Source organism: Etheostoma spectabile, chromosome 17, assembly GCF_008692095.1.
Source record: "Etheostoma spectabile isolate EspeVRDwgs_2016 chromosome 17, UIUC_Espe_1.0, whole genome shotgun sequence".
Lineage (NCBI taxonomy): Eukaryota > Metazoa > Chordata > Actinopteri > Perciformes > Percidae > Etheostoma > Etheostoma spectabile.
Genome location: NC_045749.1, coordinates 16,995,394 through 17,019,358, shown reverse-complemented (window position 1 = coordinate 17,019,358; position 23,965 = coordinate 16,995,394). Strand labels below are relative to the sequence as shown.

General features: G+C 40.8%; 1 protein-coding gene across 6 annotated transcripts in view; it reads left to right on the top strand.

Annotated features, from left to right (window-relative positions):
• Window positions 1-23,965, top strand: part of macrod2 (mono-ADP ribosylhydrolase 2) — a 473,980-nt gene that overhangs the window by 363,694 nt on the left and 86,321 nt on the right. For all 6 annotated transcript variants that reach the window (XM_032540524.1, XM_032540521.1, XM_032540523.1 and 3 more), the window contains exons 7-8: window positions 5,317-5,347; window positions 16,757-16,830. In XM_032540524.1, coding sequence (XP_032396415.1) covers window positions 5,317-5,347; window positions 16,757-16,830 — 105 coding nt within the window. The remainder of the gene's footprint in view (window positions 1-5,316; window positions 5,348-16,756; window positions 16,831-23,965) is intronic.

Sequence of the window (23,965 nt, the reverse complement as noted above, 5' to 3'; positions counted from 1 at the left end):
ACCACCACCCCCCCTCCTTCCCCTCCCTGAGTGTGATCATAGAACACATTGAGCTTCATTAAGGCCAAAGAGACATCTACTGTCTGTCTATCTATCATTGGTCAAATCCAAATATCTGCACACTTGTCCCACTGTAGAAGTTGAAAGTGCTTAAGAGCTCTCTGGTGAACTGTTTTATACAAACCCTCCTCTTTTTTGGAGGCCTATAGACTGCTAACCCGAAAAACCTTATTTATTACAGACAAAATTGCCAGTATGTTAACACGCACACAGAACTCTGAGTATCCTTATTTACGTAATCTTGCTTTAAAATGATTCATATTAAACTCCATGTCTGGATTAGAATAACCCAATAAACCGTGCACTGTGAATATAAAAGACCAGGTTAAAAGGGCTTGCATATTTCAATATTAAGTATATTGCTGTGAGGTGGGAACATCTTTCTACTTTCACTTTGTTTTCATTGTTGCTGCAGAATCGCACGGCACGATAGATACATGTTGATGTCAAGAAAACATTATGGTATGCACTATTTACAATTTCTACAGTCTGGATTGTCATTTCTTTCCTCTGTATCAGAGGCTACCTACTGTTGCTGAGGGAAAGGATTTACTTGGCACATTTTCATACTTCATTGCTGACAGGACTCGAGAGGAATACAGGAATGTTCTGTTCTGGTTCATTCACAACAACACCGATTCTATATCACAAGGTAGCAGAGGTGCATGCGAACAGCTTATCCTAATAAGCTGTTTTCCAGACTTTCAAAGCCAGTAGGTTTGTCCCTGCATGTAAACTAGTAAGCTAGGGGTGCTGAGTCCTTAATGGACACTTAGATATTATTTTGATAATAGTTTTACTTGATCACAGCATATATAAAAACAGGTGGAGGGACTCAGGCCATTAGGTTCCAGGTTTTTCACCCTCTGCATTTTGCCATCCTCCATTTAGCATAATAGCACTCAAACAATCAGCTCTCACATTATAATATGGAGTTGGATATTATGCAGAATAAAAGGGTGTTGATATTCCATATTTGAATACCCTGATTTGTAACTGTGACATGTTCTTCCCTTCAGCAGGTAGCTGGTTCAGACAGACAAATCAGGCATGACCTACATGCTTAAAGAATTACAGCAGTCAACAAAGAGGATTCTCTTGGATGTTCTGATACTCTGATGTAAGCCTACACTGTGGCAACAGTGGTGAATAATAACATACTTGTGGTCGTATTTGCACAAGGTCTCCCCTTACTAGTGTGATTTATAAGCAGAGCTTCCATCTGCAAACAGGCTAGGAGGTTTCGAGCTACGGGGGCAGCACACTGTGTCCAGTGCTATTTACTCAGCCAGCCGAGACGAGGTGCTCCCCAGGCAGGATCCTGCAGTCACTGTGCCCATGCCGTTTTTTTTTTACCTTTACCTGTCTGCTCATGGGAAGGTGACAGCTACAGCGGGACAGCCACCACTTGCCACAGGTTGAGCCATCTTTACAGTGTCATTTCCTGCTGCTTAACAAATGACTGCAAGCTGCGGGCTATCATTCTCTCAGAGGAATAATAGTTTTATGAGCACTGTCTTTGCAAAACTCTAGTCACACTTTGAAGTGAATAAATCATTGTTTTAATAGGCGGTGGTTGTGTCAATTAAATAAATCCATATCCCTATGCAAATATTATAGTAAATGCATGTGGATTATGTAATTAACGCCATCTTCATTAAAAGCATGAATGAATGTAACACAAGTTTAGTTTTTCCAACAATGATCACTGCAGCCGCTCTGTGCTGTACTTAATATACTGTGAGCTGAATAAGTGTGCAGAGAGGCTGAGGGGAAAGGTGCTCCACTTTAAAGTGATGTGATAGATTAGGGAGGAGCCCCAGCAACAGAATAATTTCCCTAGTGACCAATTTCTGAACACACTCTAAGCAAAGAAAATCAGCAACAAGCAACATGTCAGACACAGCCTCATGCCAAGGTGCAGGCGAACATGCTGACTCACTTCTAATGAGCAGCCAGAGATAGAAATAATAACCTAAAGCACGAATCATGGGTCATATATACCGCTGACTGTCCTTATTAACACTGGACCTTATACAATGTAGGCAGATGTACAGGTACGTACACTAACAACTATCAGAAATAGCTTCTACGGTGGCCCAAGAAAAAGAGAAAAAGGCTTTGCTACTATTACTGTGTTGCTCGTTGCATGTGGATACTCCTGAAATCTACTCTAGCTCATTATTGTATTCACTTGTAGTATTCTTGGCTTTCAATCAGTTCGAACAAATTAAAGGACTCTGGCAATCACTTGTTTTCTGTCTCTAAAAGAGCTAAAGCTCTATTTGATTAAGCCATTCCATCAGCAGCTACTGCAGTAAACAGGAACTGGTGTTCTCCCCTTGCTCACCTTCACATTAGAAAGGTTATTCAGCAGTTGTAGCTTTTAATGATTTTAACAAAACGTAAAGCCCATGAATAATATTGAGCATTTTGGTATTTACAGATATTGATGATCAGTTATGTGCATAACTCATAATTTATTGCGGTGTGAGGCCGATTTATAGATGAAAAGGAGGTGAGTCTGCCAAAAATCTCTCCGGGCTTTACTGTTTTATTGGATATGTACTTCTCTTCACTTTTTGCAATAACTGTCCTTTAAACAAGTAAATGACATCTGCAATGTGCCACAAAGGTGTCAGATCTTTACAGCATCCTGTTAAGTGATTACCCAATGCATTTTCACACCAGAAAAAAATCAATACCCTTTAATGGATCAGCCAAGGAACTAATAAAAAAAAAAAAAAAAGAATTTAATTGATTATGGTGATTCACTGTCACAGCCTGCCATGTGTGAAGGTGTAGTTGCCTTCCGAGCTGAAGTTGAAGAGACTGACATTGCAGCCTTTCAGCTGAGAGAAGATAACGAGCCTTCTGGCTCAGGATCACTTTGGCAGCAGAGACTGGCTGGAGGCATTGACAGGAAATAATGCTCATCTTGTCTGAAGATTAAACACAATTTACTTCCTTCTTCTTATTATACAGCTTCACATAAACTCTTGCTGCTGACGTAAATATTGATTCCTGTTTGATAGCTGTTTGTTTGATTCCTGTTGACTGTTGCAAAATGTAGAATTTGCATAATGTAAAGGAATCGAGATTTTCACTAGTCTAATTGCAAAGATGCTGGTAATGAGTCTATGCAGAAAATAATACACCAACAGCATATGAAAAATTGCACTTAATTTGTGCAGTTATGAATTAAGACATCCTTTGGGGTTTTTTAAGAAAAATGTATGTGCCATGGGCAGCACTTGGCACAGGACTATAAATGGCCAGGCTTTTCCACGCTTCATCATCTGTGGTTTGTGTCAGACCCAGACAGTCATCTGGAAAGGTCGAAGCTTCGGTAAAAGATTTAAATCATCCCACAGAAGAAAGATTCACCTTGACAGGCGGAACCTGAAAACTGGTAAATAAGAATATAAACAGAGGCACATAAAGCAAGGACAAACGGACCATTGCATTTCAAAGCAGGTGTCATCGGTTTGATGCTTTAGAGAAAAAAGTGTACATAATTTATCAGTCTTTTGAATCAATTATTTACTTCCATGTGAATTACGTTTATTTCTTCTCTGTTAAAAAAGACTCAACTTTTCAAACCTTACTTATTAAATATCATACGGGCAGACGGGCTTTTGCTATTTTTCTCTTTCAGATCTATTAATTGTGTTTTCAGCTGTAAAATGAAGTGATCTTGGCACCGCTAGCAACAGCCTGTTTCAAAATCCAACTTGACAGGGTCAGTGTGGCAAAACAAACTGTTGGGCTTAGTTTTGGCACACGGAGAATTTGACATATGCGTGTTATTCTTTGACAAATCTCTGTAGTGTTTTGTTGTTCTATATTCATCCAGTTGTGAGCTGCTGGTGGAAATGTTTTCATTTTTTTTCATTTGTCATCTCATTATATTAATGTTGTGGCCACACCTTTTGATGAATGCAGGAACTAAAGCACGTATTCAGCTGCTTTTGAGGACAAATGGGGCCTTTGAAAAAATCCTTTCTCTTTACTGTTTATTAATATACTTAAAAAGATGAATGTGAAATAGGGAAGCTTACAGCGAGGCCTATGTATCATAATGTGTTTGCAGAAGTAAAGAGTAATGAAACTATTTTCAGCTATAAAGCCATGCTTGAATAATATGTCTCCTGCAAAGTGCTACAAAGCAAGAACTATTACAAGGCGGTTACTTTTTATAATGTTTTTGGAAAAGACAGCCATAAATATATAAATATAAATATATATAGGTTTTTTCTCTGTGGCTGGTGAAAATATTTATAATAATAATATGTATTCTGATTCTCTGCAGGTCTGTTTTGATTTGTTCATGTGTCCCTACACGTTAGCGGTTGTTGGGGTATTATTGATTCCTGCTATTGATCCAAACAACAATGACATTGTAATTTTGTCTTTTAGTTTTCTCATCATTTGAAGGAAATGCACTGAAAAGCCTCCTGCTGTGATGTCCTCATTGTTATTGGGACACAGCGGCGTTAGTATCAGCTTTACACAGAATGGAATGTGTCTATCTTTCATCTAATTTCATTAAATAAAAGACATATAAATAGGCTGAAACTACATTTTATGTGTGAATCGGCCTTAGTCTTTGGTAAAGTTCCATGAATATCAGTGGAAGAGAGGATCTATGTGTATAAACCCTCCTGTAGGCAACAGACGGGATCAATCGACCTCATTTGGATATTCATGTGCTGCAGATTATTAAGCAGCAAGCCCAACGTGTACTTATGAATTCACATGATCCACCATTCCCTCAAGTACACATGATCATTGGTGCAACAGTGCGTGATAGATAGATAATTTATTGTCCTCAGTTAGGGGAAATTAGTTTGGATAACGTAGTCCAGACTCTTTAAAGCAGCAGTGTGATTGTGCTAAGCAATCTAATGTGTGTGTGAATGGGGGTGTTCAAGTCCAGGATGAAATTGATGTGCCTTGATTTGGAAGTCAAGAGGAAAGTGTATAAGTGTGTGTGTTGAGAGGTGGAGTATGGATTTACAATACAGTTCTGTATTAGCACTGCAGGGATTTTGGCACGTGGTAAATTGTTCCTTTTGGAAATGAACAATTGAAGCAGTAGAGGTAAACAACAAACACACCAAGGTAAAGTGTAGGTGTGCTTCAACCGCTACAGTTTAATGCAGATGTGATAAAAGGTACTAGTGTTGTTTTGTCCCATTTATTTATTCAATGTGAGTGTGTTTTGACTTTTATTTCTGTCTTTTTCCCGCACAGGCCTTCCCTTGTATATCCACAGGCATCTATGGTAAGCTTAATCTCTCTTATTTTGTTTAACCTTGTATTTTTATGTTTGCTTTGTATACATGTTTTATCACAACAATCTGCACACATTAACTCTTTGCACCTGCCTCATGTTGCAAACATTATTTTAGTGACTGCGTATTCAAAATTATGCATCAGGAGTTATAGGCTTTGTTTTTAATGAAGACCACAGTGGGTTGAAACATACCAACAAGTTCACCTTACAGCATGTTGCACAAAGACACAACCTAGTATAAGATGAACAAAATGTAGACCCTGTTTGCTTTTGTTCCCTCGTGGGACCACGCCTGACATGCAACAAGGCATCGCTGGCAAAGAGCTGGTGTGCTAATTAGACTTAAACAAAGTCACATTGAAAACATGCCAAACTTGGTGAGAAAGACAGGCTTTGAAGTTATGATGGCAAAAAATGTTGAATGCAGGAAAACTATTGAAGTTTTTATAATATAATAAACTGCCTCTGCAGAGAATAAATAAGTATTTTCTCACTGTTCTGACATACTGTATACAGTAGGCTAGCTCTAATAATCACAGTGGGTGCCAAATATTTAAGGATCATTTAACATTTAACATGCTAATTTTCATTAACAAGTCACCAGCACTGGTATACTAATTTGGACCAAGATGCCATTTTTTTGTACCACAGTGCTTTTGCCGTTGTTTAATTAAAGGCCAGTATGAGCCAATAACTGTTAAACATGACCAGGGATCTGTAATTGTTTGGGCAGTCATCTCATACAGTCGTTAAGGGCTCTGATCACTCTCCATGATCATATTACAGCCATGCAAATTAGGACCATTTTACAAGACCAGGTGCTTCCCGTGGTGCAAACGCTGTTTACACAAGATGTTACCATCTACATATACAAGGATGACAATGCAACTGGGTCCAATGTCAAACTAATTCAACAGCGTTTTCTTAAACACCGATGTGAACTCATAACCCATCCATTACACCCCCAGTCACCAAAGCTAAATCCTTTATGGGTTTACATCTGCACCATCACTGAAAGAGCTGGATGCTTTCCTCCATAAATAATGATGTAATCTAGATCTAAAACACAGAAAAAAACAAGACTGATTGAAGCTGTTCTTTGACCTTAATTCTGTTGAGATGCTTTGGTATTCATATACTTATATACTGTATTATAATTGTAAAAATGCAAGTAAAATGTCAACCATCTAATTTTTGCATTATATTTTTCACAAATATCACACATGGCATGCAGCTTTGCCTCTCTGAGTTGCAATGCTCCTTTTGACTGACGTAAAACTGGAGTACCATATGTTTCTGTGATGCAACTAACCTATCACAGTCCACCGAGAACAAAATGCAATCTAATTTTCTTTCTTCAAATAGCTGAAAATCAGTGGCAGTTGAACATCTGACTAGTGGTTTGCTGTGCATTTCAGCCATAAATCTATGCATAATGCTGAAGGCTTGCTTAGAGTACAAAAGAAACTAAGTGTTCAACTGCCGAACATAATATATTGGTTGAAGAAACACTTTTTGGAAATGCAATCACGCACTCCTCTTTCCACAAGAAGGAAGTAAATCAAGGCCTTCAGCTAAAGACGACGCTATTCACTAATGACACAATCCCAGAACATGACTTGGAGGAGCATGTGTTAGCTTCTAAACCACAGTACTGGTAGCATATATGAACATGCCAGATGTCTGGTGTAAACATTCCTAATATTAGATGCCTGTTATGTATACAAATTTATTAGGTTTTACTAATTTGTACTGTGCGTACAGACAGACTAAATATATATTTTATCAGCATCAAAAAAGTTGTTTTTTACACGTGTGAATTACCTTACATCTGTTTTTCTCTGAACTGTCAAGCAAAGTGATCCAATTTCAATCCAAAGCCATCACTCTTCCTCCTTTATCAATCCTGTATTATGACTAACTGGCAGCTGTCGCCAAGTTGCACACTGAAAATATCAAAACATACACTTACTGATTATATAGCCTGACAGATTTTGTTGAGGTGCTTATTAAACCCGCCATAATCACAAAGTAAGTAGTGAGTAGTCCTCACCAGTTTCTGGTCAAAAAACATCTATCACATTGTAAGCATTCAGGGGACTGAAAAAAGCTAATTATTGTGTGCTTCTTAGGAGTTCAACAAGCTGTCCATTTATTCAACACTTGATTGAAAGCCATACCACTGCAGGTTTATACGTTATTTCCTAGTTGGCACAGGTAAATCTTCAAGCATGTGAATTGGTACAAGATAGTTCAAGTGGTCACTCATCCTGATATACAGCATACTGTAGCATGCAAATTTTAGCGAAGCCCATTGTGTGTACTAAAGAGAGCCTTCAGTCTTACAAATCACTAGATGTTCATAATTATACTCTATGCTGGATAGAAGAACTCTTCCCTCCTGGGATATTGAACATTTTCCACCTATCACTGTTGCAATTTGCACAGTTTACTGCACAACAACTCCTCATCATTGCCTCTCACCATCTCTCTCTCTGCAATATTGTCTCTTTTCTGCCATCGTTCTATGTAACCATCTCGTAATGCCTATTACTTAAGTGTTAATGATAGGAAGGGCCAAAGTTGTAATTTCTTTCTCACTCCTTTTCTCTCATTTTTGTCTCTCTGTTTCTCTGTTGCTGTGTTATTTCACATGTTACAATCAGTGCTGATACGTTCAACAGTCATTTCTGTGAAATTAATTTCTTCTTCTCTTTTTCCTATCTTGCTTAAGAAATTCCTACAGCACATTCTGCTTTAATCTGAAAAAAAATTGATGCATTGCAACTGTTTTGTTATTTTGCCAGCATAAAACTTTGATGTGGCCCCATCAAGTCAATTACATTTATTTTACCCAATTTTACAAATTAGCTTGAAGCGGCATTAAAGTCTGGACAGCATACATCACATCAAAATCCTCAGTAAATGTGTGTCTGTCTCGTTTGTGTCTGACTTGTTCATGTCTGACTGGTTAGGGTCTGATTTGTTTGTGTTGGACTTGTTAGGGTCTGACTTGTTAGGGTCTGACTTGTTAGGGTCTGACTCGTTAGGGTCTGACTTGTTAGGGTCTGACTTATTCTTGTCTGACTCGTTAGGGTCTGACTTGTTCTTGTCTCACTTGTTAGGGTCACACTTGTTAGGGTCTCACTTGTTTGGGTCTGACTAGTCAATGTCTGACTTGTTTCTGTCTGACTTGTTTGTGTCTGGCTTCTTTTTGTCTGACTTGTTAGGGTCTGACTTGTTTGTGTCTGACTCATTAGGGTCTGACTTGTTAGGGTCTGACATGTTAGGGTCTAAAATGTTCGGGTCTGACTTATTAGGGTCTGACTTGTTAGGGTCTGACTTATTCTTGTCTGACTCGTTAGGGTCTGACTTGTTAGGGTCTCACTTGTTCTTGTCTGACTCGTTAGGGTCTCACTTGTTAGGTTCTCACTTGTTTGGGTCTGACTAGTCAGTGTCTGACTAGGCAGTGTCTGACTTGTTAGGTTCTGACTCGATTGTGTCTGACTCGTTTGTGTCTGACTTGTCAGTGTCTGACTCGTTTGTGTCTGACTTGTCAGTGTCTGACTTGTTAGGGTCTGACTTGTCTGTGACTGACTTGTTAGGGTCTGACTTGTTTGTGGCTGACTTGTTTGCGTCTTGCTCGTTAGGGTCTGACATGTTCGGGTCTGACTTGTTAGGGTCTGACTTGTTAGGGTCTGACTTGTAAGGGTCTGACTAGTCAGTGTCTGACTCTTTAGGTTTTGACTTGTTTGTGTCTGACTTGTTCGTGTCTGGCTTGTTCGTGTCTGACTTGTTTGTATCTGGCTTGTTTGTGTCTGACTTGTTAGGGTCTGACTTGTTCGTGTCTGACTTGTTTGTGTCTGGCTTCTTTTTGTCTGACTTGTTAGGGTCTGACATGTTTGTGTCTGACTCGTTAGGGTCTGACTTGTTCGTGTCAGACCCATTACTGTATGACTAGTCTCTAACCTGTTAGTATATGACTTGTTTATGGCTGACTTGTTTATGGCTGACTTGTTTATGGCTGACTCGTTAGTGACTGACTCGTTAGTGAATAAGTAGCAAATCCCTAGTAAATCAACTCAAATGACGGACGACATTCTCAAGTTGATTTGTTGACAGGTTAAATTAAATAAATAAAATGAAGAATGTTAAATAAAAATGGATATATGGCATTTTGGAGTAAAACACCTTGTATTGTACCTTGTACACAAAGGCAGGCCAACTGCATGTTGGATGGAGAGGATCTGGGTTTTTACTGCACGCTACTGATGAGGGCACTGCTTAGGGCAAATAGAGGAAGGACTTAAGTAAACTACAGTATAGTACAATGCTGTGCTGTGGTGTTATTCTCTATGCCTCCTCCCTGTGCCCCCTGAGTACTTCCATGTTCTCAAGGGGGCTTGTCAGGCGTTTTGACATTTTCTGTACATTTTAGATAACCTTTAAGGTCAACTACCATTTCAGCAATGTCAACAAAAGCTTTTAGTGTAAAAGGCGCATATTCCCAATTCCTCTCTTATTCTCTTTTTATTTCTCCTTCTTTGTAGATTACACATAGACGTAGCCATAGTTTTATATATGCACACCGTCATCCACCCAGGTACCACACTTATGCACATGTGCTTGTCCCATTTTCACACTTGAATTGTTGTAGAAAAACAAATCCTCTGCCCTCAACATTGTGACACGAGAGGAATCTGGAACAAGTTATCCAGGGCCTTTGTGGTGAGAAAAATAGATTTTGTCAGGAAAGCTAATGCTAATTGACACTCTCTCTCACGCCTCCATATTCCAGGAGACTCAGTCACCATTGACAGATGATGGCAGAACAGGGAGGTTGGGTGAAGCAGGGGTGCACAGGGGGTACCTTGGACGCCTGGAAAGAAAAATGAGGGCTCACACTGTGCTGACAGTCCAATCCCTCAGTTTGGCCCATTAGCCACAACAAATTTCTGCACGGATAGTGTGTCGGAGGTACCACCCGTAAACAAACTGGTGCCCACCGTGGGCCACGAGGTCACCCAGCATGATAGAGGTTATTAAGTGCTGCTCCTGTTTGCACATCAATCACAGCCATGCAACCTGGGTTTAAATAGATTATTCCTTCTAAAGAGGAGACACCTCTCAATGTCTCACAAGATCAGTGCCAAGAGTCTAACTAGCTAGACTTAGAGAGGTCATATTATCTTTTTGTTTTATCCCTTTCCCTCCTGTCTTCCATCGTCCCTTGTAGTACTTTTTCTCCCTCACACGTCTTTCTTACACACATATGCATGCTCTCACACAGGCTGAGAGCAGCATGCATAAAAATCCCATTTCAAGATGCATTGTGGACAATTTAGCCTCGTGGAGATCCCATCTTAGCTGGCACTGAAAGAGCACTTTCCAAAGGCCTTGTAATGAGTTGTACAGTTTAGGAGGTGTATGCTATGATCAATCTTAGCATGGAGTAGAGAGCTCACTGGCACAATACTAAAAGCAAGGACATGAACATTAAGTCTACTACTTGCCCTGACGGATCCCTTCGCACACATTCATTTATAACCCTATCAAAACAATCAAGAGGCCCACAACATGGCAATGCCACTGCTCCGGATAAATATCTCCCTGTTTACTGCTCCCCCTCCACCTTTGGCTCATCTGTCTCTGTGACGGATCAGAGGATCGTTGACAGAGGAGTTTTTCCACCGACTGGTGGCTGTGGGAGATATGCGGATGTAATATGTAATCCACCCAAGCTCTACTGGTATGTCCACACTGCCATTCTACTGTACTGTCCAGATCAAAGGTGTCAAGCAGCAAAGAATTTTTTCTCCTGCCAGCATCATACTTTGGCTCTCTTCATCCCCATCTAGGATTAGGAAGGTTGGAGACATTCATGGCACCTTATCTCTCCGCAGTGATGGCTCGCTGCTAGCTTGCCAGAGATGGCCTGGGCGAATCCCCCCTTCTCTTAAAACCTAGGGTTTACTACAGGGAGCTTAGCCCAGCTGGGTTTGGGATTTTCAAGGTACATAGGAGCAACGTGCTGTATCAGTGGGTAGCAGAGTGTGTGCTCAGTGGGAACAGGAGCTTCGTAGCCCATTTAACTGAGTCACACAATGTGCATTTTACTCAACAATAGCCTTGCACTACCATTTTCATGGATGATAAGCCAAATGTAAAAATACTTCCCACCCACAGGACAATAGATTTAGGCCTTTGAGAAACTTGGTTGAGCATTAAACTTTTGCATATCAAACAGTCTTCCGAATGGTTTTAAAAAAGTGAAATGTCAGGTGTTAATTTTAGCATGTAGGACAAAGCATGGCATCACCTATATGGAACGCTTCCAAGGAAGGTCATCATCTGTTGTGCCACGGAGGCTGTTCTCTTTCTTCCTACCTCTTTTTCTGCCTGTCTTCCTCACATAGCACCCTCCCATCCCTCTTTGTCTCCTTCTGTGGGCTGCAAAGTCGGTCATGGTCACAGCCCTGCCGTGTCCCAGTGTTGGTCGAGAGAGGAGCTCCGGGCTATTTGACACCCACGCTTTAGCGTCTAGAGTCCTGGGGCGCTCTTCTGTCCTCCACCCCGGGTCACCTCACTTCTCCTCTGGGCCTTCATAGGGTGACAACCCTCTTTCCCCCTCTCCCTTTCCAGATGAACACACAGGACTGCTGCCCTCGACTGTGCTGCACTTACGGATTTCCTAATGCTGCCCATACCACAATCAACTAATCTACTTTGTATTATATTGTGCATTATTTATTTTATCATGCCTGTCTGATATAATAAATGTCTTACAGTCAGACTCTCTGAGCCCTGTCAACATTTTTTATTAAAAGGAAAATTTCTTTATTAAAAATATTTTAAAGGCGTTTCTAGGCAACAGTTCTTCTAAATCTTCTCAGGTCTCAAAGACCTTTCAAATTCAGATAAACATTGGCATTTTATGTTTAAATGTTGCCGTTTTTTTGCTGTAGCAGAGTTCCTATGTTTACCATTTTAACACCTGTGGTGAGTTTACAAATGCCAGATACCTCAGCCTCAGGCTATATGCTGCTTCAAGGTAGACAGCTCATCCAAATGAATGACGAGTGAGTGACGAGACATGAACTTGACCAACTGCAATTGAAGAGTAGCAAAGTGGGACCAACAGTACCATTCTTGCCTCAAGGGGATAAAAGCTGTACTTTGTATTTTTCAAGAACTCAGTCAGTGTATGTTTGTCAAACCTTGGCCACATACAAAAAAATAGTATAGGCTCAAGGAATAGAAAACACTAGAAATGATGAGGCCCAAAAACAACAGCAGGTTGTGGTATCCTCTTCACAATATAAGCTCACTCAGGAAAAACAAAACTGGTGTGGTCTGCACTATGTGTCTACAGCCTACCCATATATTTGCAAACAAAGAATGGGAATGTATCATGGCACAGACATGTATTCAACTCGCTTTATTTAAGTGATGCAGCTACTTCTCACTCCTTCTCTCCTGAGCAAAACACCTTAGCTACACAAGTTTGTTGTGAAAGTTAACTTTAAATTTAGGATATGAAAGAGTTGCCATGCTGGCAAAAGAAAGAGCAATGGGCTTGCTTGTCCCTAAAGCGAAAATTCCCCCTAAGGCAGAGTGTACATTTATACTATTTTTTCAAACGTTTCAGTTCAGTGGATATATTTGAAAATTAACTTTCACAGATTCAAGGCAGAGTTGTCTGTGATGTAAACTGGGAGCCGTTTCATTATGAACTAAGTACCTACGTGTATAATTTAGCGTTAACATCCAAAGCAATGGCAAAGCAGTTTCTAGTTTTCTATCAAATACATAAAACTATATTCCTTAAAAGTCACCCAGGGTCCTGAACAAGTGTTCATGAAGGTGTTTTACATATGCCTAAGAGAGAGGCCAGAGACTCTGTCTCCTGGTTGCATCAGAGATTAAAGTTGGCTCTCTTTTTCTTTATATTAACAAAGGTCCTACATGCCTGAGATCATAGGAATAAAATATATGAATTCTGTTTTAAGTTTAATCTTCCCTTTGGCTTAACTTACTGGGCTGACGTGGAGACATGAATGAAAATGTACCTTTCATTTGAAAGGAAATGAAACCACGTCATCTTCTCATATAATTTGATCATGCTTTAATATTGTGGCTCGGAATGAGTCAAAGGGATGAAATTGATTGGACAGAAGAACAGTTGCCGGAAAAACCTGACTCGCAGTCTTCCTCGGATCAGTTTCAGTGTTAATTTAACTTCCTTCTTCCTTGTCATTTGTGCAAATGTGGTGGTCAACATCTACATCGCTGAATGTACTATGCAAATAGTAGTTATATAGTTATGTGAGCGTGCTGTGCCACTCTAACCCTTTGTCCACATGGCCCGTGCCATAATCTCTCTCCCCCTCTCTGTCTGGATGCTGCACTCTGCCTGGTGATGAAGTACAGGAGCCTTCAGCAGAAATAACACTGCACCACCTGAGTCCTCATCAGCGGCGCTGCGCTGCACATTTCCCATCAGTGCGCCTCACTAAGACAAATCTCCCTGAGCCGGCCATATTCCCAGTATAGGAGAGAGCCGAGCCAAGCAGAGCAGGGACCCTGGAGGGCCCACCATCACTGCGCCTGACGCCAGTTCTCCACCTCCTGACGGATTAGCTTTCACTGAAACCTCCACACAGCAGATGGAGCAAAAAGAGAATAAGAAGGAGGTGTTGAGGGGAGAAGGTGCAGAAGTAAAACACTGAACTTTTTCATTATGTGTGTATGCTTAATATGAAAGAGTCAGCCCACTCAATTCTTCTGTGAACATCATATTCTTTTGAACTCCTGGTGATGGATTTTGCACTTCCAACAGGGCTGTGACCAAGAGAGGCAACGGAAGTGTTGATTGAGGATATTTTATTGTAGCCATTTACAAGCATATAAACATACTTGGCCAAGCTGACGGATACAAAGAGAGGAGAAGTAAAGGTACACTAGTGGATGCTGTGAAGGAGACAAATGATGAGAGAGAGCCACCAATGCACTCAAACTGCTGCCGTTGACCTTGGGCCGTTGATGTTCCTGTCGAGCAGAGTTCTTCTGGCAGGCTGCCGGAGCTGCGCTGACCCTTTTCTCAAGCTTTCCATTTGACTTTCTTTATGTCATTTCTTTTGCAGCATTTGTTTACATCTATCATTCTGCTTTCCTGTTATCTTCTTCACTGGTTCTTTACCTCACCTCTTTCTTTCGCGCTCTCTCTCTCTCGCTCTCCTTTCAGCTCTGCTATGAACTGCTATGAATAGGTATATCCCTCAAATCAATAGAGCATTTGCAGAAACTCCACACTGAATTGATTAAATGGACTCGATGCCGTCCACCCACTGCTGGTGACCAGAATGTCCTAATATTATGATTAGGACCTGTTTTTTGCTTTTTTTTTAATAAGGTGTCAAAGTAAGAGCACAAAGAAGGGTCCTGACTTCTTATAATAATTGCCTTATGTATTTCATTTGTTTATGTGCTTAGTTCTCTAACACCTCTCCCGTTGTGTGTGCTCCTCCTTAACAGCTGGTCCTATCTCTGTTGATCTATTTTTCTCAGCTTTCCCGTCTTCCGCACATCTGTTTGCCCACGTTACTTGACGTGCGAGTTGAAGTGTCGGTACACCTGCATATGTGTGGAAACGGAATTATAAAAAAGGAAACATCACCAGACGAAGTGATATCACTGAAAAAGGTTAAGTGTGTTTGGGAGACAAGAGGAGTCGGGTGACCTGCAAACTGATTCGGCATGCTGGATTAGTTTCTGAGCATACAGCTCTGGGGGCAGCTTTTGAAGGGCAGGAGCCGTGAACGGGCCATGCACTGTCTGCAGACGCTGCCTAACAGAGCCATACTGTACCAGCAGACTGGCTGTCACTGTTGGCTGGTATGCAGCTCACATCTCGCTCCACCCAGGGCTTGAACAGGAGCTCAGCTAGGGCTCTGCAGCACTTCAGCCCCTCTCCTCTCCTCAGTGTAACTCAACCGCTCCTGTCAGGCTGAGAAGGGGGAGGAGAAGAAAAACAGAAAGAGAGAGAGAGAGAGACATCACAGTAGTCGGATAGGTGAGAGTGGTGGGGATGAAGCTTCATACAGTATATCTTCTCGGTCAAAGCAGTTGATTTAAAGCCTTTACAGACTAGTTATTGAGAAGCTTTGACAGCAGGAGGTCTGAGTGAGAGATGAAAGAATTCCGGAAATGTAATGCTAGATATGGCTTTTCATTTTTCTATACATCCAACTCAAAGGGTAGGGGGGTCGTCACAGTACTTGCAAGCGTGTTTCATAGGTCAGAGAATGTTATAGTTGTGGCAATGACCCGGGAAAAGAAAATATTTGAGAACGTGACCCATGCAATTACCAACAGGCTAAATCCGTATCATGGTCCTTGTATCAGTTGATGTGGGTTGAAATTGAGGTCTTGACCTCTGTTGTTAGAGGAAGACAATGCTTTCTGCAACCTGTGGTCCGTTATAGAGGTCAGGTGTTATAATATTGAAGAGCATCAAGTTTTACATCATGAGCTGGGTTAAGAAAAATGGGCCATGTTTGTTTGCTATTGGGCTTAACTTTGCATAGGGCATGCAACTGCATGGCAACTTCCAACTAGCTCCACGGATTTTACAGTTGCTGAGTAACATGCTTTTGTCAAGTTTTGTGAAAGGCACAGAAGACCAAGCTCAACTATAATTACTTTGAAATGTAGACAACTGAAACACTACTCTGTGACGAAGTAGAATATTGTCAGCGCTTTTACTAATGGCTTATTTACTCTCCAGCTGTAGCAAGACTGGCCCTAGGGCTTTTATAGTCAATAGCTCACTCTAAGTGTTGGGAAGTTCTCTACAGTGGCAGCAAGTGATCTTAAGATCAGCATCCAGCAGAGTCCTCCCTCAGCTGGCCTTATTAAAAATTTAGTAAATTGCAATCTGTGTTTAGATCGATACCTTGTGTTAGTGCAATGGTAGGGCTCTGTACAGGCACGCCTGTTGTGATTAATATGGTAGTTAGCTACACGTGTTCATTCTGGCCATAAAATGGGGTAGTGTAAATGATCACACATCTACTGTACATGTCATTTTTTCTTTAAAGAAACAACAATATATTCTACCTGAGATGGTAATGAGTGTGGGTGTGATATATACATACGTAACTTGTATCTACACTATGTATCCCAGGAATAAGAGTGCATCTGGCAACATATGTCTACAGCAGTTATCAGACAGCTGCTCTCATCTACCAGAGACAAGCAGCTTGTGCTGCTTCCCATTGATTAAGGAGAAATTCTGTTACCTGTGGAGATGTCGGTTTGTCTGTCTGTTCGCCAGTCTGTTTTGCATCTGCATGTTTGATCCAACTGGTATTGACACTGTTTTATTTTCTTTCCTAGGCTTTCCGAATGAACCTGCAGCCGACATCGCTCTGAACACAGTAAAGAACTGGATCGAACAGAATCCTGATAAGGTAGGACATGGCAGAGTAATGCATGGTCAAAACAAAGCTGTCAATCTGAACCCACCTGGCCATGTTTGCACTGTCTATTTTATGCATTTACTGATTTGCTGTGAGTGGAGATGATTTACCACAGCAGAAACACAGAGCACTAATTATCATGCATCGCCATATCAGACAGACATCTCAACCACCTGCCCCGCTTGATCAGCCATTTAGTTTGTGGTCTGAATGCATATCAACTTAGGCCAGTCAGAGACTAATCAGGCCTTAAATGGTCTGTTGACTGTTTAATTGGTCTATGCTAAACTCAGAAGAACATGAACACATCAGATGAAATAATCTGAAATTGGTTTTGTGTTAGTAAATTATCATGTTGCCTTCCAAAGACTGAAGGCTCAGATTGTCTGAAAATACCCAGTCATTCTAGTGTCAAGTTCTTTATTGTCATGGTAACAATTATAGAGAAGCAGTTGTCAATGAGAATCTTAGATCTCAATCTTGATCCAACAATGCTCATTTAAATATGTATAAAAGAAATAGTGAGAAGGAAAATGATAATCCAAGATAACAAAATTGTGCAGAAGATAAATAGGAGGGTAAAATAGAATGTATTGTTACTGCCTGGCTCAAGGCCGTTAACAAAAAGGAGGTCAAACACAGATAGATTAACCAAAAACTATTTTATCTAACTAAATAGACTAATAACACAACTTAAGTCAACATAAATGTAATATTGGGGTGTCTTAGTGTAGAAGAAATCAGTCGTGTTTGCCATGTGTGGATGAGTGAAGGAATGGTGTGTTGTAAGGTGCAATAAACCAAACAAATAAAAATGGTGGATGACGCAGTAGGACCAGCTGAGAGAGAGTGAGACTCCCAGGAGGGCAGTCTTTTTGCCATTTTGTAAGCCACGCCCAGATGGCCAGGCACAGACGACCCGCCCACTCTCAGTACCTGCAGAAACGAAGCAAACTATGACAAGCAGGCAGACTGGGAGGGGTCGTCACAGTATATAAAAGGTAATATATTTGTGGTCATAGTGGACAGTAAATTCAAAATGAATCATTGTACCACCAACATTTATTTGTTAGAAAACATACATAAACACAATTTCGTTAAGCAAAAACCACAATAAATGGTATAATTTAAAAAACAGACGGTCATCTTCAATGTGAGTTATTAGGTGTGTAGCAACATAGTCATTATTTGAAATGACCATTACAAAGAGACATAACAAACCCATCTCTCCTGTGGGTTGAAATGCAAGTAAACAATTCAATTTCATAGCCACTTTTACTGAAGATTGAGCTGCATACTGCTGTAAGGATCTTTACCATATAGAAGCAAACATTACTGTCCTATCATCCAGACAGTAAGAAAAACGAATACAGTGTGTGCTAGTTTACAAAGTTACCGCTTTGCAGCTGTCGCCGTGGTCCTGCTACACGTCCTGCAATGCCCAGTTACATCCTGCTACACCCTGCTGTGCCTTGTAATGCCGTGCAGTGCCCTGCTATGCCATGATCTACTACAAACTACTATTTTTAGTAACTGTTCCATTATCTTTTATTCTGATGGTTATTGCCACTCTTCATTTCAACCCCACCCGGCCCCGTCAGACACCACCTACCAAGAAACTGGGTCTGTCCGAGGTTTCTTCCTAAAAGGGAGTTTTTCCTCATCACTGTTCTTGTAAATTGTAGAGTGTGGTCTAGACCTGCTCTATCCGTAAAGTGTCTTGAGATAACACTTGTTATGAATTGATACTATACATAAAATGTAATATGTAATATACTGATATCTTTGGGGCCTTGATGTCAGACTAGAACTAATTATCAAGTGTCACTCTAAAGTCATTCAAATGGTGACATTTAAGTGTGTCAGCACTAATTAACCAGGTCAAACTTTTGTTTTTGACCAAATTAAAGCTACAACTAATATCAATACAAACAATTCTAAGTTTGATAAACAAGGCTTTTACCGCAGCATTGTAATATGAGACTATATGAGATATGAAATATGAGATTTTATGCATAAAAAAGGGTATTTATCACCTCTATATATTTTCATTAGCAGCGTGTGATGATAGAATTTTGTCCAGTTGTCACAAAGCAGTTCGAGGCTGTTCAGGGCATACGTCAGTTTGTGAGTCAGTGAGTGATAGTCACCTTCAGGGGGTCATCTCTGTTTACTGTGGCACTGTTTATATCAGTCACAGTGGATTGAGGTATTTTGTAAAACTCACAGCTTGATGTGCTACCACATCCCTCAGCTGGTGTTATGGATGTTGTGAACAGACAGCCAAATGATTTCTAACTGCTGGATTACTTTGCAGTTGATGTGCTGTATTGGCGGCACTTGTTCACTGCCTTATGCTTGCTGTAACATGTACTTGGGGAATCCATCAAAACTCTGGTGCGAAGAAGGTTTTATATAGCTTATTGCTGACTGTAAATAAGGAGCTAATGTGCAAAGCCTACTTCAGTGGTTGTGTTGTTCCACATCCAAGGATTGTTACTTTCCGTACAGAGCTGCACTGTCGCACACAATTTCGTGATGCATGGACTGAAAGCTATTTCTGGTGTGGGTAGATCAAGTGGAAAACATTACAATTCATGAAGAGGGGTAGACGTCTGTCGAGGCATCCCTGAACATTGTTTGGCAAAGCTCAGCAAGCACGAGCAGTGGATCTTCAACTTTAACTAGACCAAGAGTGAGTAAGCTTTTAATGAGATCAGAGAGAATAAAGTGATACATTTTACCCAGAAGCACATCAGTATCACAAGTCTTCCAATCAAACAACATGCACTGAAGCAGGTCTTCTCAATTCATTCACTGTTTTCATTCAAGCTTAGAGCTTAGTTACTCTTGGTTGCATCCCAAAACAGATGTTTTTAAACCATAAAAAAGTAATTATGTCAGTTAAGTTTTTACCAGACAGAAATATTGCCTGGAAAGATTAAGGGTCTGGCATCGAGTAATGAAAGTCACCCATCTCGAGGGGCGGCACCAAGCGTGCTTTTGAAAAACTCACTGCACGCAATTGGATAACACTACGACCAATCACAAGAATACATGGGGTGACGTATCCAGAGTACCATGTGCTTAGCTACTAGCACAGGCAACTGGTAGATTAAATTGTCGTCATCTGCTCAGCTCTCCTCTGGCCCGCCTTTATCAGATACACCGCTGTGATTGGTGAAGCTTGGCTACAAATGTATAGTTAATGAGCATCATTACTCAATGCCAGAGTAACTCGCTGAGCAAATTCAAAATGTGCCCTCGCGAGAAGTCTGGATTTCCAGGGTAACAGAAATAGAGAATTTAAGTAGAATTCAAATACATGTCTAATCAAATTTATGTGTAAATGGATCTTCCTAGTGGCTACAGGAACAGCATGATGTCTTTTCTGTTAGCTGCTTAAGTGTTTTGTTGAACATTAAATGTGAAGATGAATGCTGCCTGCTTCGTCCAATTTGTTTAGAAAAGCAATTTATCACTGTAGCATTTACTCGAATGACACACCCAGTGTCAACCTGATTGATAACTTGACATGATTTTGTTTCAGGCTCTGTGTCAACTCACAAGAAAATTATTAGCTGACTGCATGTCAAATACAGAGCTTACAGGCAATAAAGACATTAGGAATAAAATCTCTCTTCAAAGGCTGGGAAAGAGATTAGATGTTGCGTGCTATACCATCAAAAGGCTCGCAAAAGTTCAACATTGCTGCGTTAGCTTATATCAGATTGCAACCAGCTCTCCAAAGATAGAGGGAGAATGAGAGGTTTGAAGCTCAGTTCATCATGCGCCGAACAATAGGACTAGATTGCTCTGCTTGCACACCTCCAGCTCTGTGCGCTCGGCCCGAGGAGCCTCTGTTGTGGGCGTCCACAGAGACGAGTCATTTCAGGGCCGTGATAAGGGCTCTGCTTTGGGGAAGATACTGGGCTATTGTGGCTGAATTTCAGTACAATGGGCTGGCTGAGGATCTAACACACTAGGGTGGCAGAGGACAGGCCACAGCCCTCTCCACGGATGCACACACTCGCACTTGATAGCATTGTCCGTGTTTGTCCAGTTCTTTATGTGGGTGTGCATGTTATCTACATAGTGGAGAGTAGTAACTAAGTACACTCATTCAAGTACTGCACATAAGTACAAATTTGAAGTAGTTGTATTTACTTGAGTATTTCAATTTCTGCTATTTGTACTTCTACTACACAATATTGTGTTTTTCACTCCACAGTATTTATTTAATAATTCAAGTTACTAGTGGCAGATGCAGATTGATTCAGAGCCATAATACAATATACAGTATGGTCAACAATAAATGGTTATGTATTATTATATTGTAGGTAAATATTTACTTTATTGACATCACAATCTAACCAGCAATATATAATATAAAGTAAGTTAGCTGCAACATTAGTGATTTACACATTAATGTATCAATAATTATAATCCAATATTCTGACTGATACTTTTGATATTGAAAAGTATGGTTTTATGTTAAAACTTTTGTACTTTTACTTAAGAACGATTTTAAATACAATTTTGTTTCTTGTAACAAAGTATTTTTACAGTACACAGTAGTGTTGCTACTTTTACTTAGTAAAAGAAATGAGTACTTCTTCCATTACTGGTTATACAGTTGAGATACATGTGAGCTTGTCAAGTTGTAGTCTCTCACACACACACACACACACACACACACACACACACACACACACACACACACACACACACACACACACACACACACACACACACACACATAAATTGAACTGTAAATGTCCACTAATTAAAATGTGTAATGTCTCAGGACACTGTCTCAGGGCATCAAATAACAGATGACTGTTTGTACATACAGTGAGAGAGGGGTAAAAAAGAGGACACTGTGTGATTGATTAGCTGTGAGTTTATCTCTCAGCCAGCACACTGTAGCCCTAATGCACTCGCCAGCACACAAAGGGCCCCAATGTCAGCGTGAAATTCACTCTTAAAAGCACCTATAGACTTCCATTGTGGAAGAATAAAAAATCTCTGCGTGGTCAGGGAGAGCAGATCCTTTAATCTAGAGAGACTTGAGTGCAGGAATGATCCTTCAGATCACTAAAGATGAAAGAAAAAATGGAGGTAAGCCTCTGCTTTTCTGTATCCTACACACAAATGAATCAGATAAAATATGTCATTATGTGTAAACAACAGACCAGAAGGCTCTAATGTCTTCAAAATTGTAAAAAAGGGTTTAGAAAGAAGCAGTGACAACCAGACACAACCAGTTGTCCATACAGTATTGGAGTTGTGTCCTCCTGCTAATGGCACACACGCACACACACACACACACACCTCCACTCATCTGGCTTTGGTTTATTTTCTCATTTTCAGATCTAATTTGGTTTAATTCAGCCTTACATAGGTTTAATCTGCAGATGAAAAATGGGGTCTGACATTGTATTTGGCTGCCACAGATGTGCTCTAGATGGCCAATGTTTTTAATGAAGCTTTTTAAGGTCCCAGCAGCCCGGCATTACTGACACATTCTGAACACTTGAGACAGATTGGAAGTCTGTAATAAGCTCTGCTGTGCTGCTCAGGACAAAATTGATGTGTAGAGATTTCACCTTTCAACATCACTCTGGTTTGGGCTTTGGTATTAAGCACTCCACTGTGCCGATGGCGCTGCTCCCAGAACAGGTGTTTACATCCCTTTTACCGTACTGTGAATGATCTGTTTACCTTAGTAGCATTTATCATTTAGGACACCTGATAATAGATTTCATCTCAACACAGAGCCAGAGATTTAACAGTGACTTGTGACAAATGTCAAGTGATTATAAGGACTAAATACAGTATGGTGTATGCTTTGTATGACTGTTTTTCTGTGGGAATGGATATCAGTTTAGGAGGCTGTCTGGGTTTTGGCAGATAGAGCAATAATATGAGGCGGTCATTGTCATTCAGCTGAATAAGATGGATGGTTGCCGTAATCATGGCTATATTGTGTGGTTCACCTTTAGAAAATGTGAATTACATTTTTGAGTATAGTTACCAGCTTTATCAAACAGGCATAGTACGCAGACAGTAGTCTCGCTTTGCCAGACCTTCCTCCACAGCGCTGCAGAGGAGGGTCTGGCTAGTTTACCCGGCAATCCAGGATGGGAGAAAAACAAGCTCTGGTTAATTGGCATTTATTTAAAGCTCCCATGACATGGTGCTCTCTGGATGCTTTTATATAGGCCTTAGTGGTCCCCTAATACCATATCTGAAATATCTTTCCCAAAATGCAGACTTGGTGCAGAATTACAGCCACTAGAGCCAGTTCCACAATGAGCTTTCCTTAGCATGTGCCATTTCTGAGGTGGAGGCTGGGGGTGTGGCCTTGACCAACTGCCACTTCGCTCGTTTAAACCCATGATGTCTCTCTCTCATGGGTGGGCCAAATTCTCTGGGCGCCACTGTCACTTTTTACCAGCCACTTATTTTGCCTCATAAAGGTGAAAAACAGGAATTGCTGTGTTTCTATGAGCCTAGTCGTGGACATTGCGTGGTCATCACATGCTGTAGTAGGGGGGGTAGTATCTATTGAACTTTAACTTATGATTGCACCTTCAATAATGTAGCTGTCCTCTGCAGTTTTTCCTGTATCCACCGTGTGTGATTGTGTGTGTTTATGTGTGTGTGCACGTCAGTCGCGGGGGAAACGGAGCAGGAGCCCTGTCCGCTGCAGCGAGCCGACAGGATTGAAACAGTAGCAACTTTATAGCGAAAAAATCGTTACAGCGTACATTGATGTTAAAAATGTTTACAGTTTGGCAGAACATCTTTCGCTGTACGTATGTTGGTACATTTTATATCAGAAACAAGGAAATTAATTTGACCCGTTTTCTGTCCTGCTTGGTCAGTGGCTGCACACGGGACTGCTGGAATTCTTGCGGGTAATGAAAATGCGATCGGGGGCCCCGGCTGTCAATCATTGTCTTCCAGTGATGTTGGTCCGGGCCAGTAAGCAACTGCGTACCCTGTTTACAGATAGTTACACATCTGAATCACTCAATTCTCACGTGGCAGGTAGATTGACAGTGGTACCCGCCAATTGGTTGATGTGGCTCGGGAAAGGGAAGTTTGGGGTACCCTACTG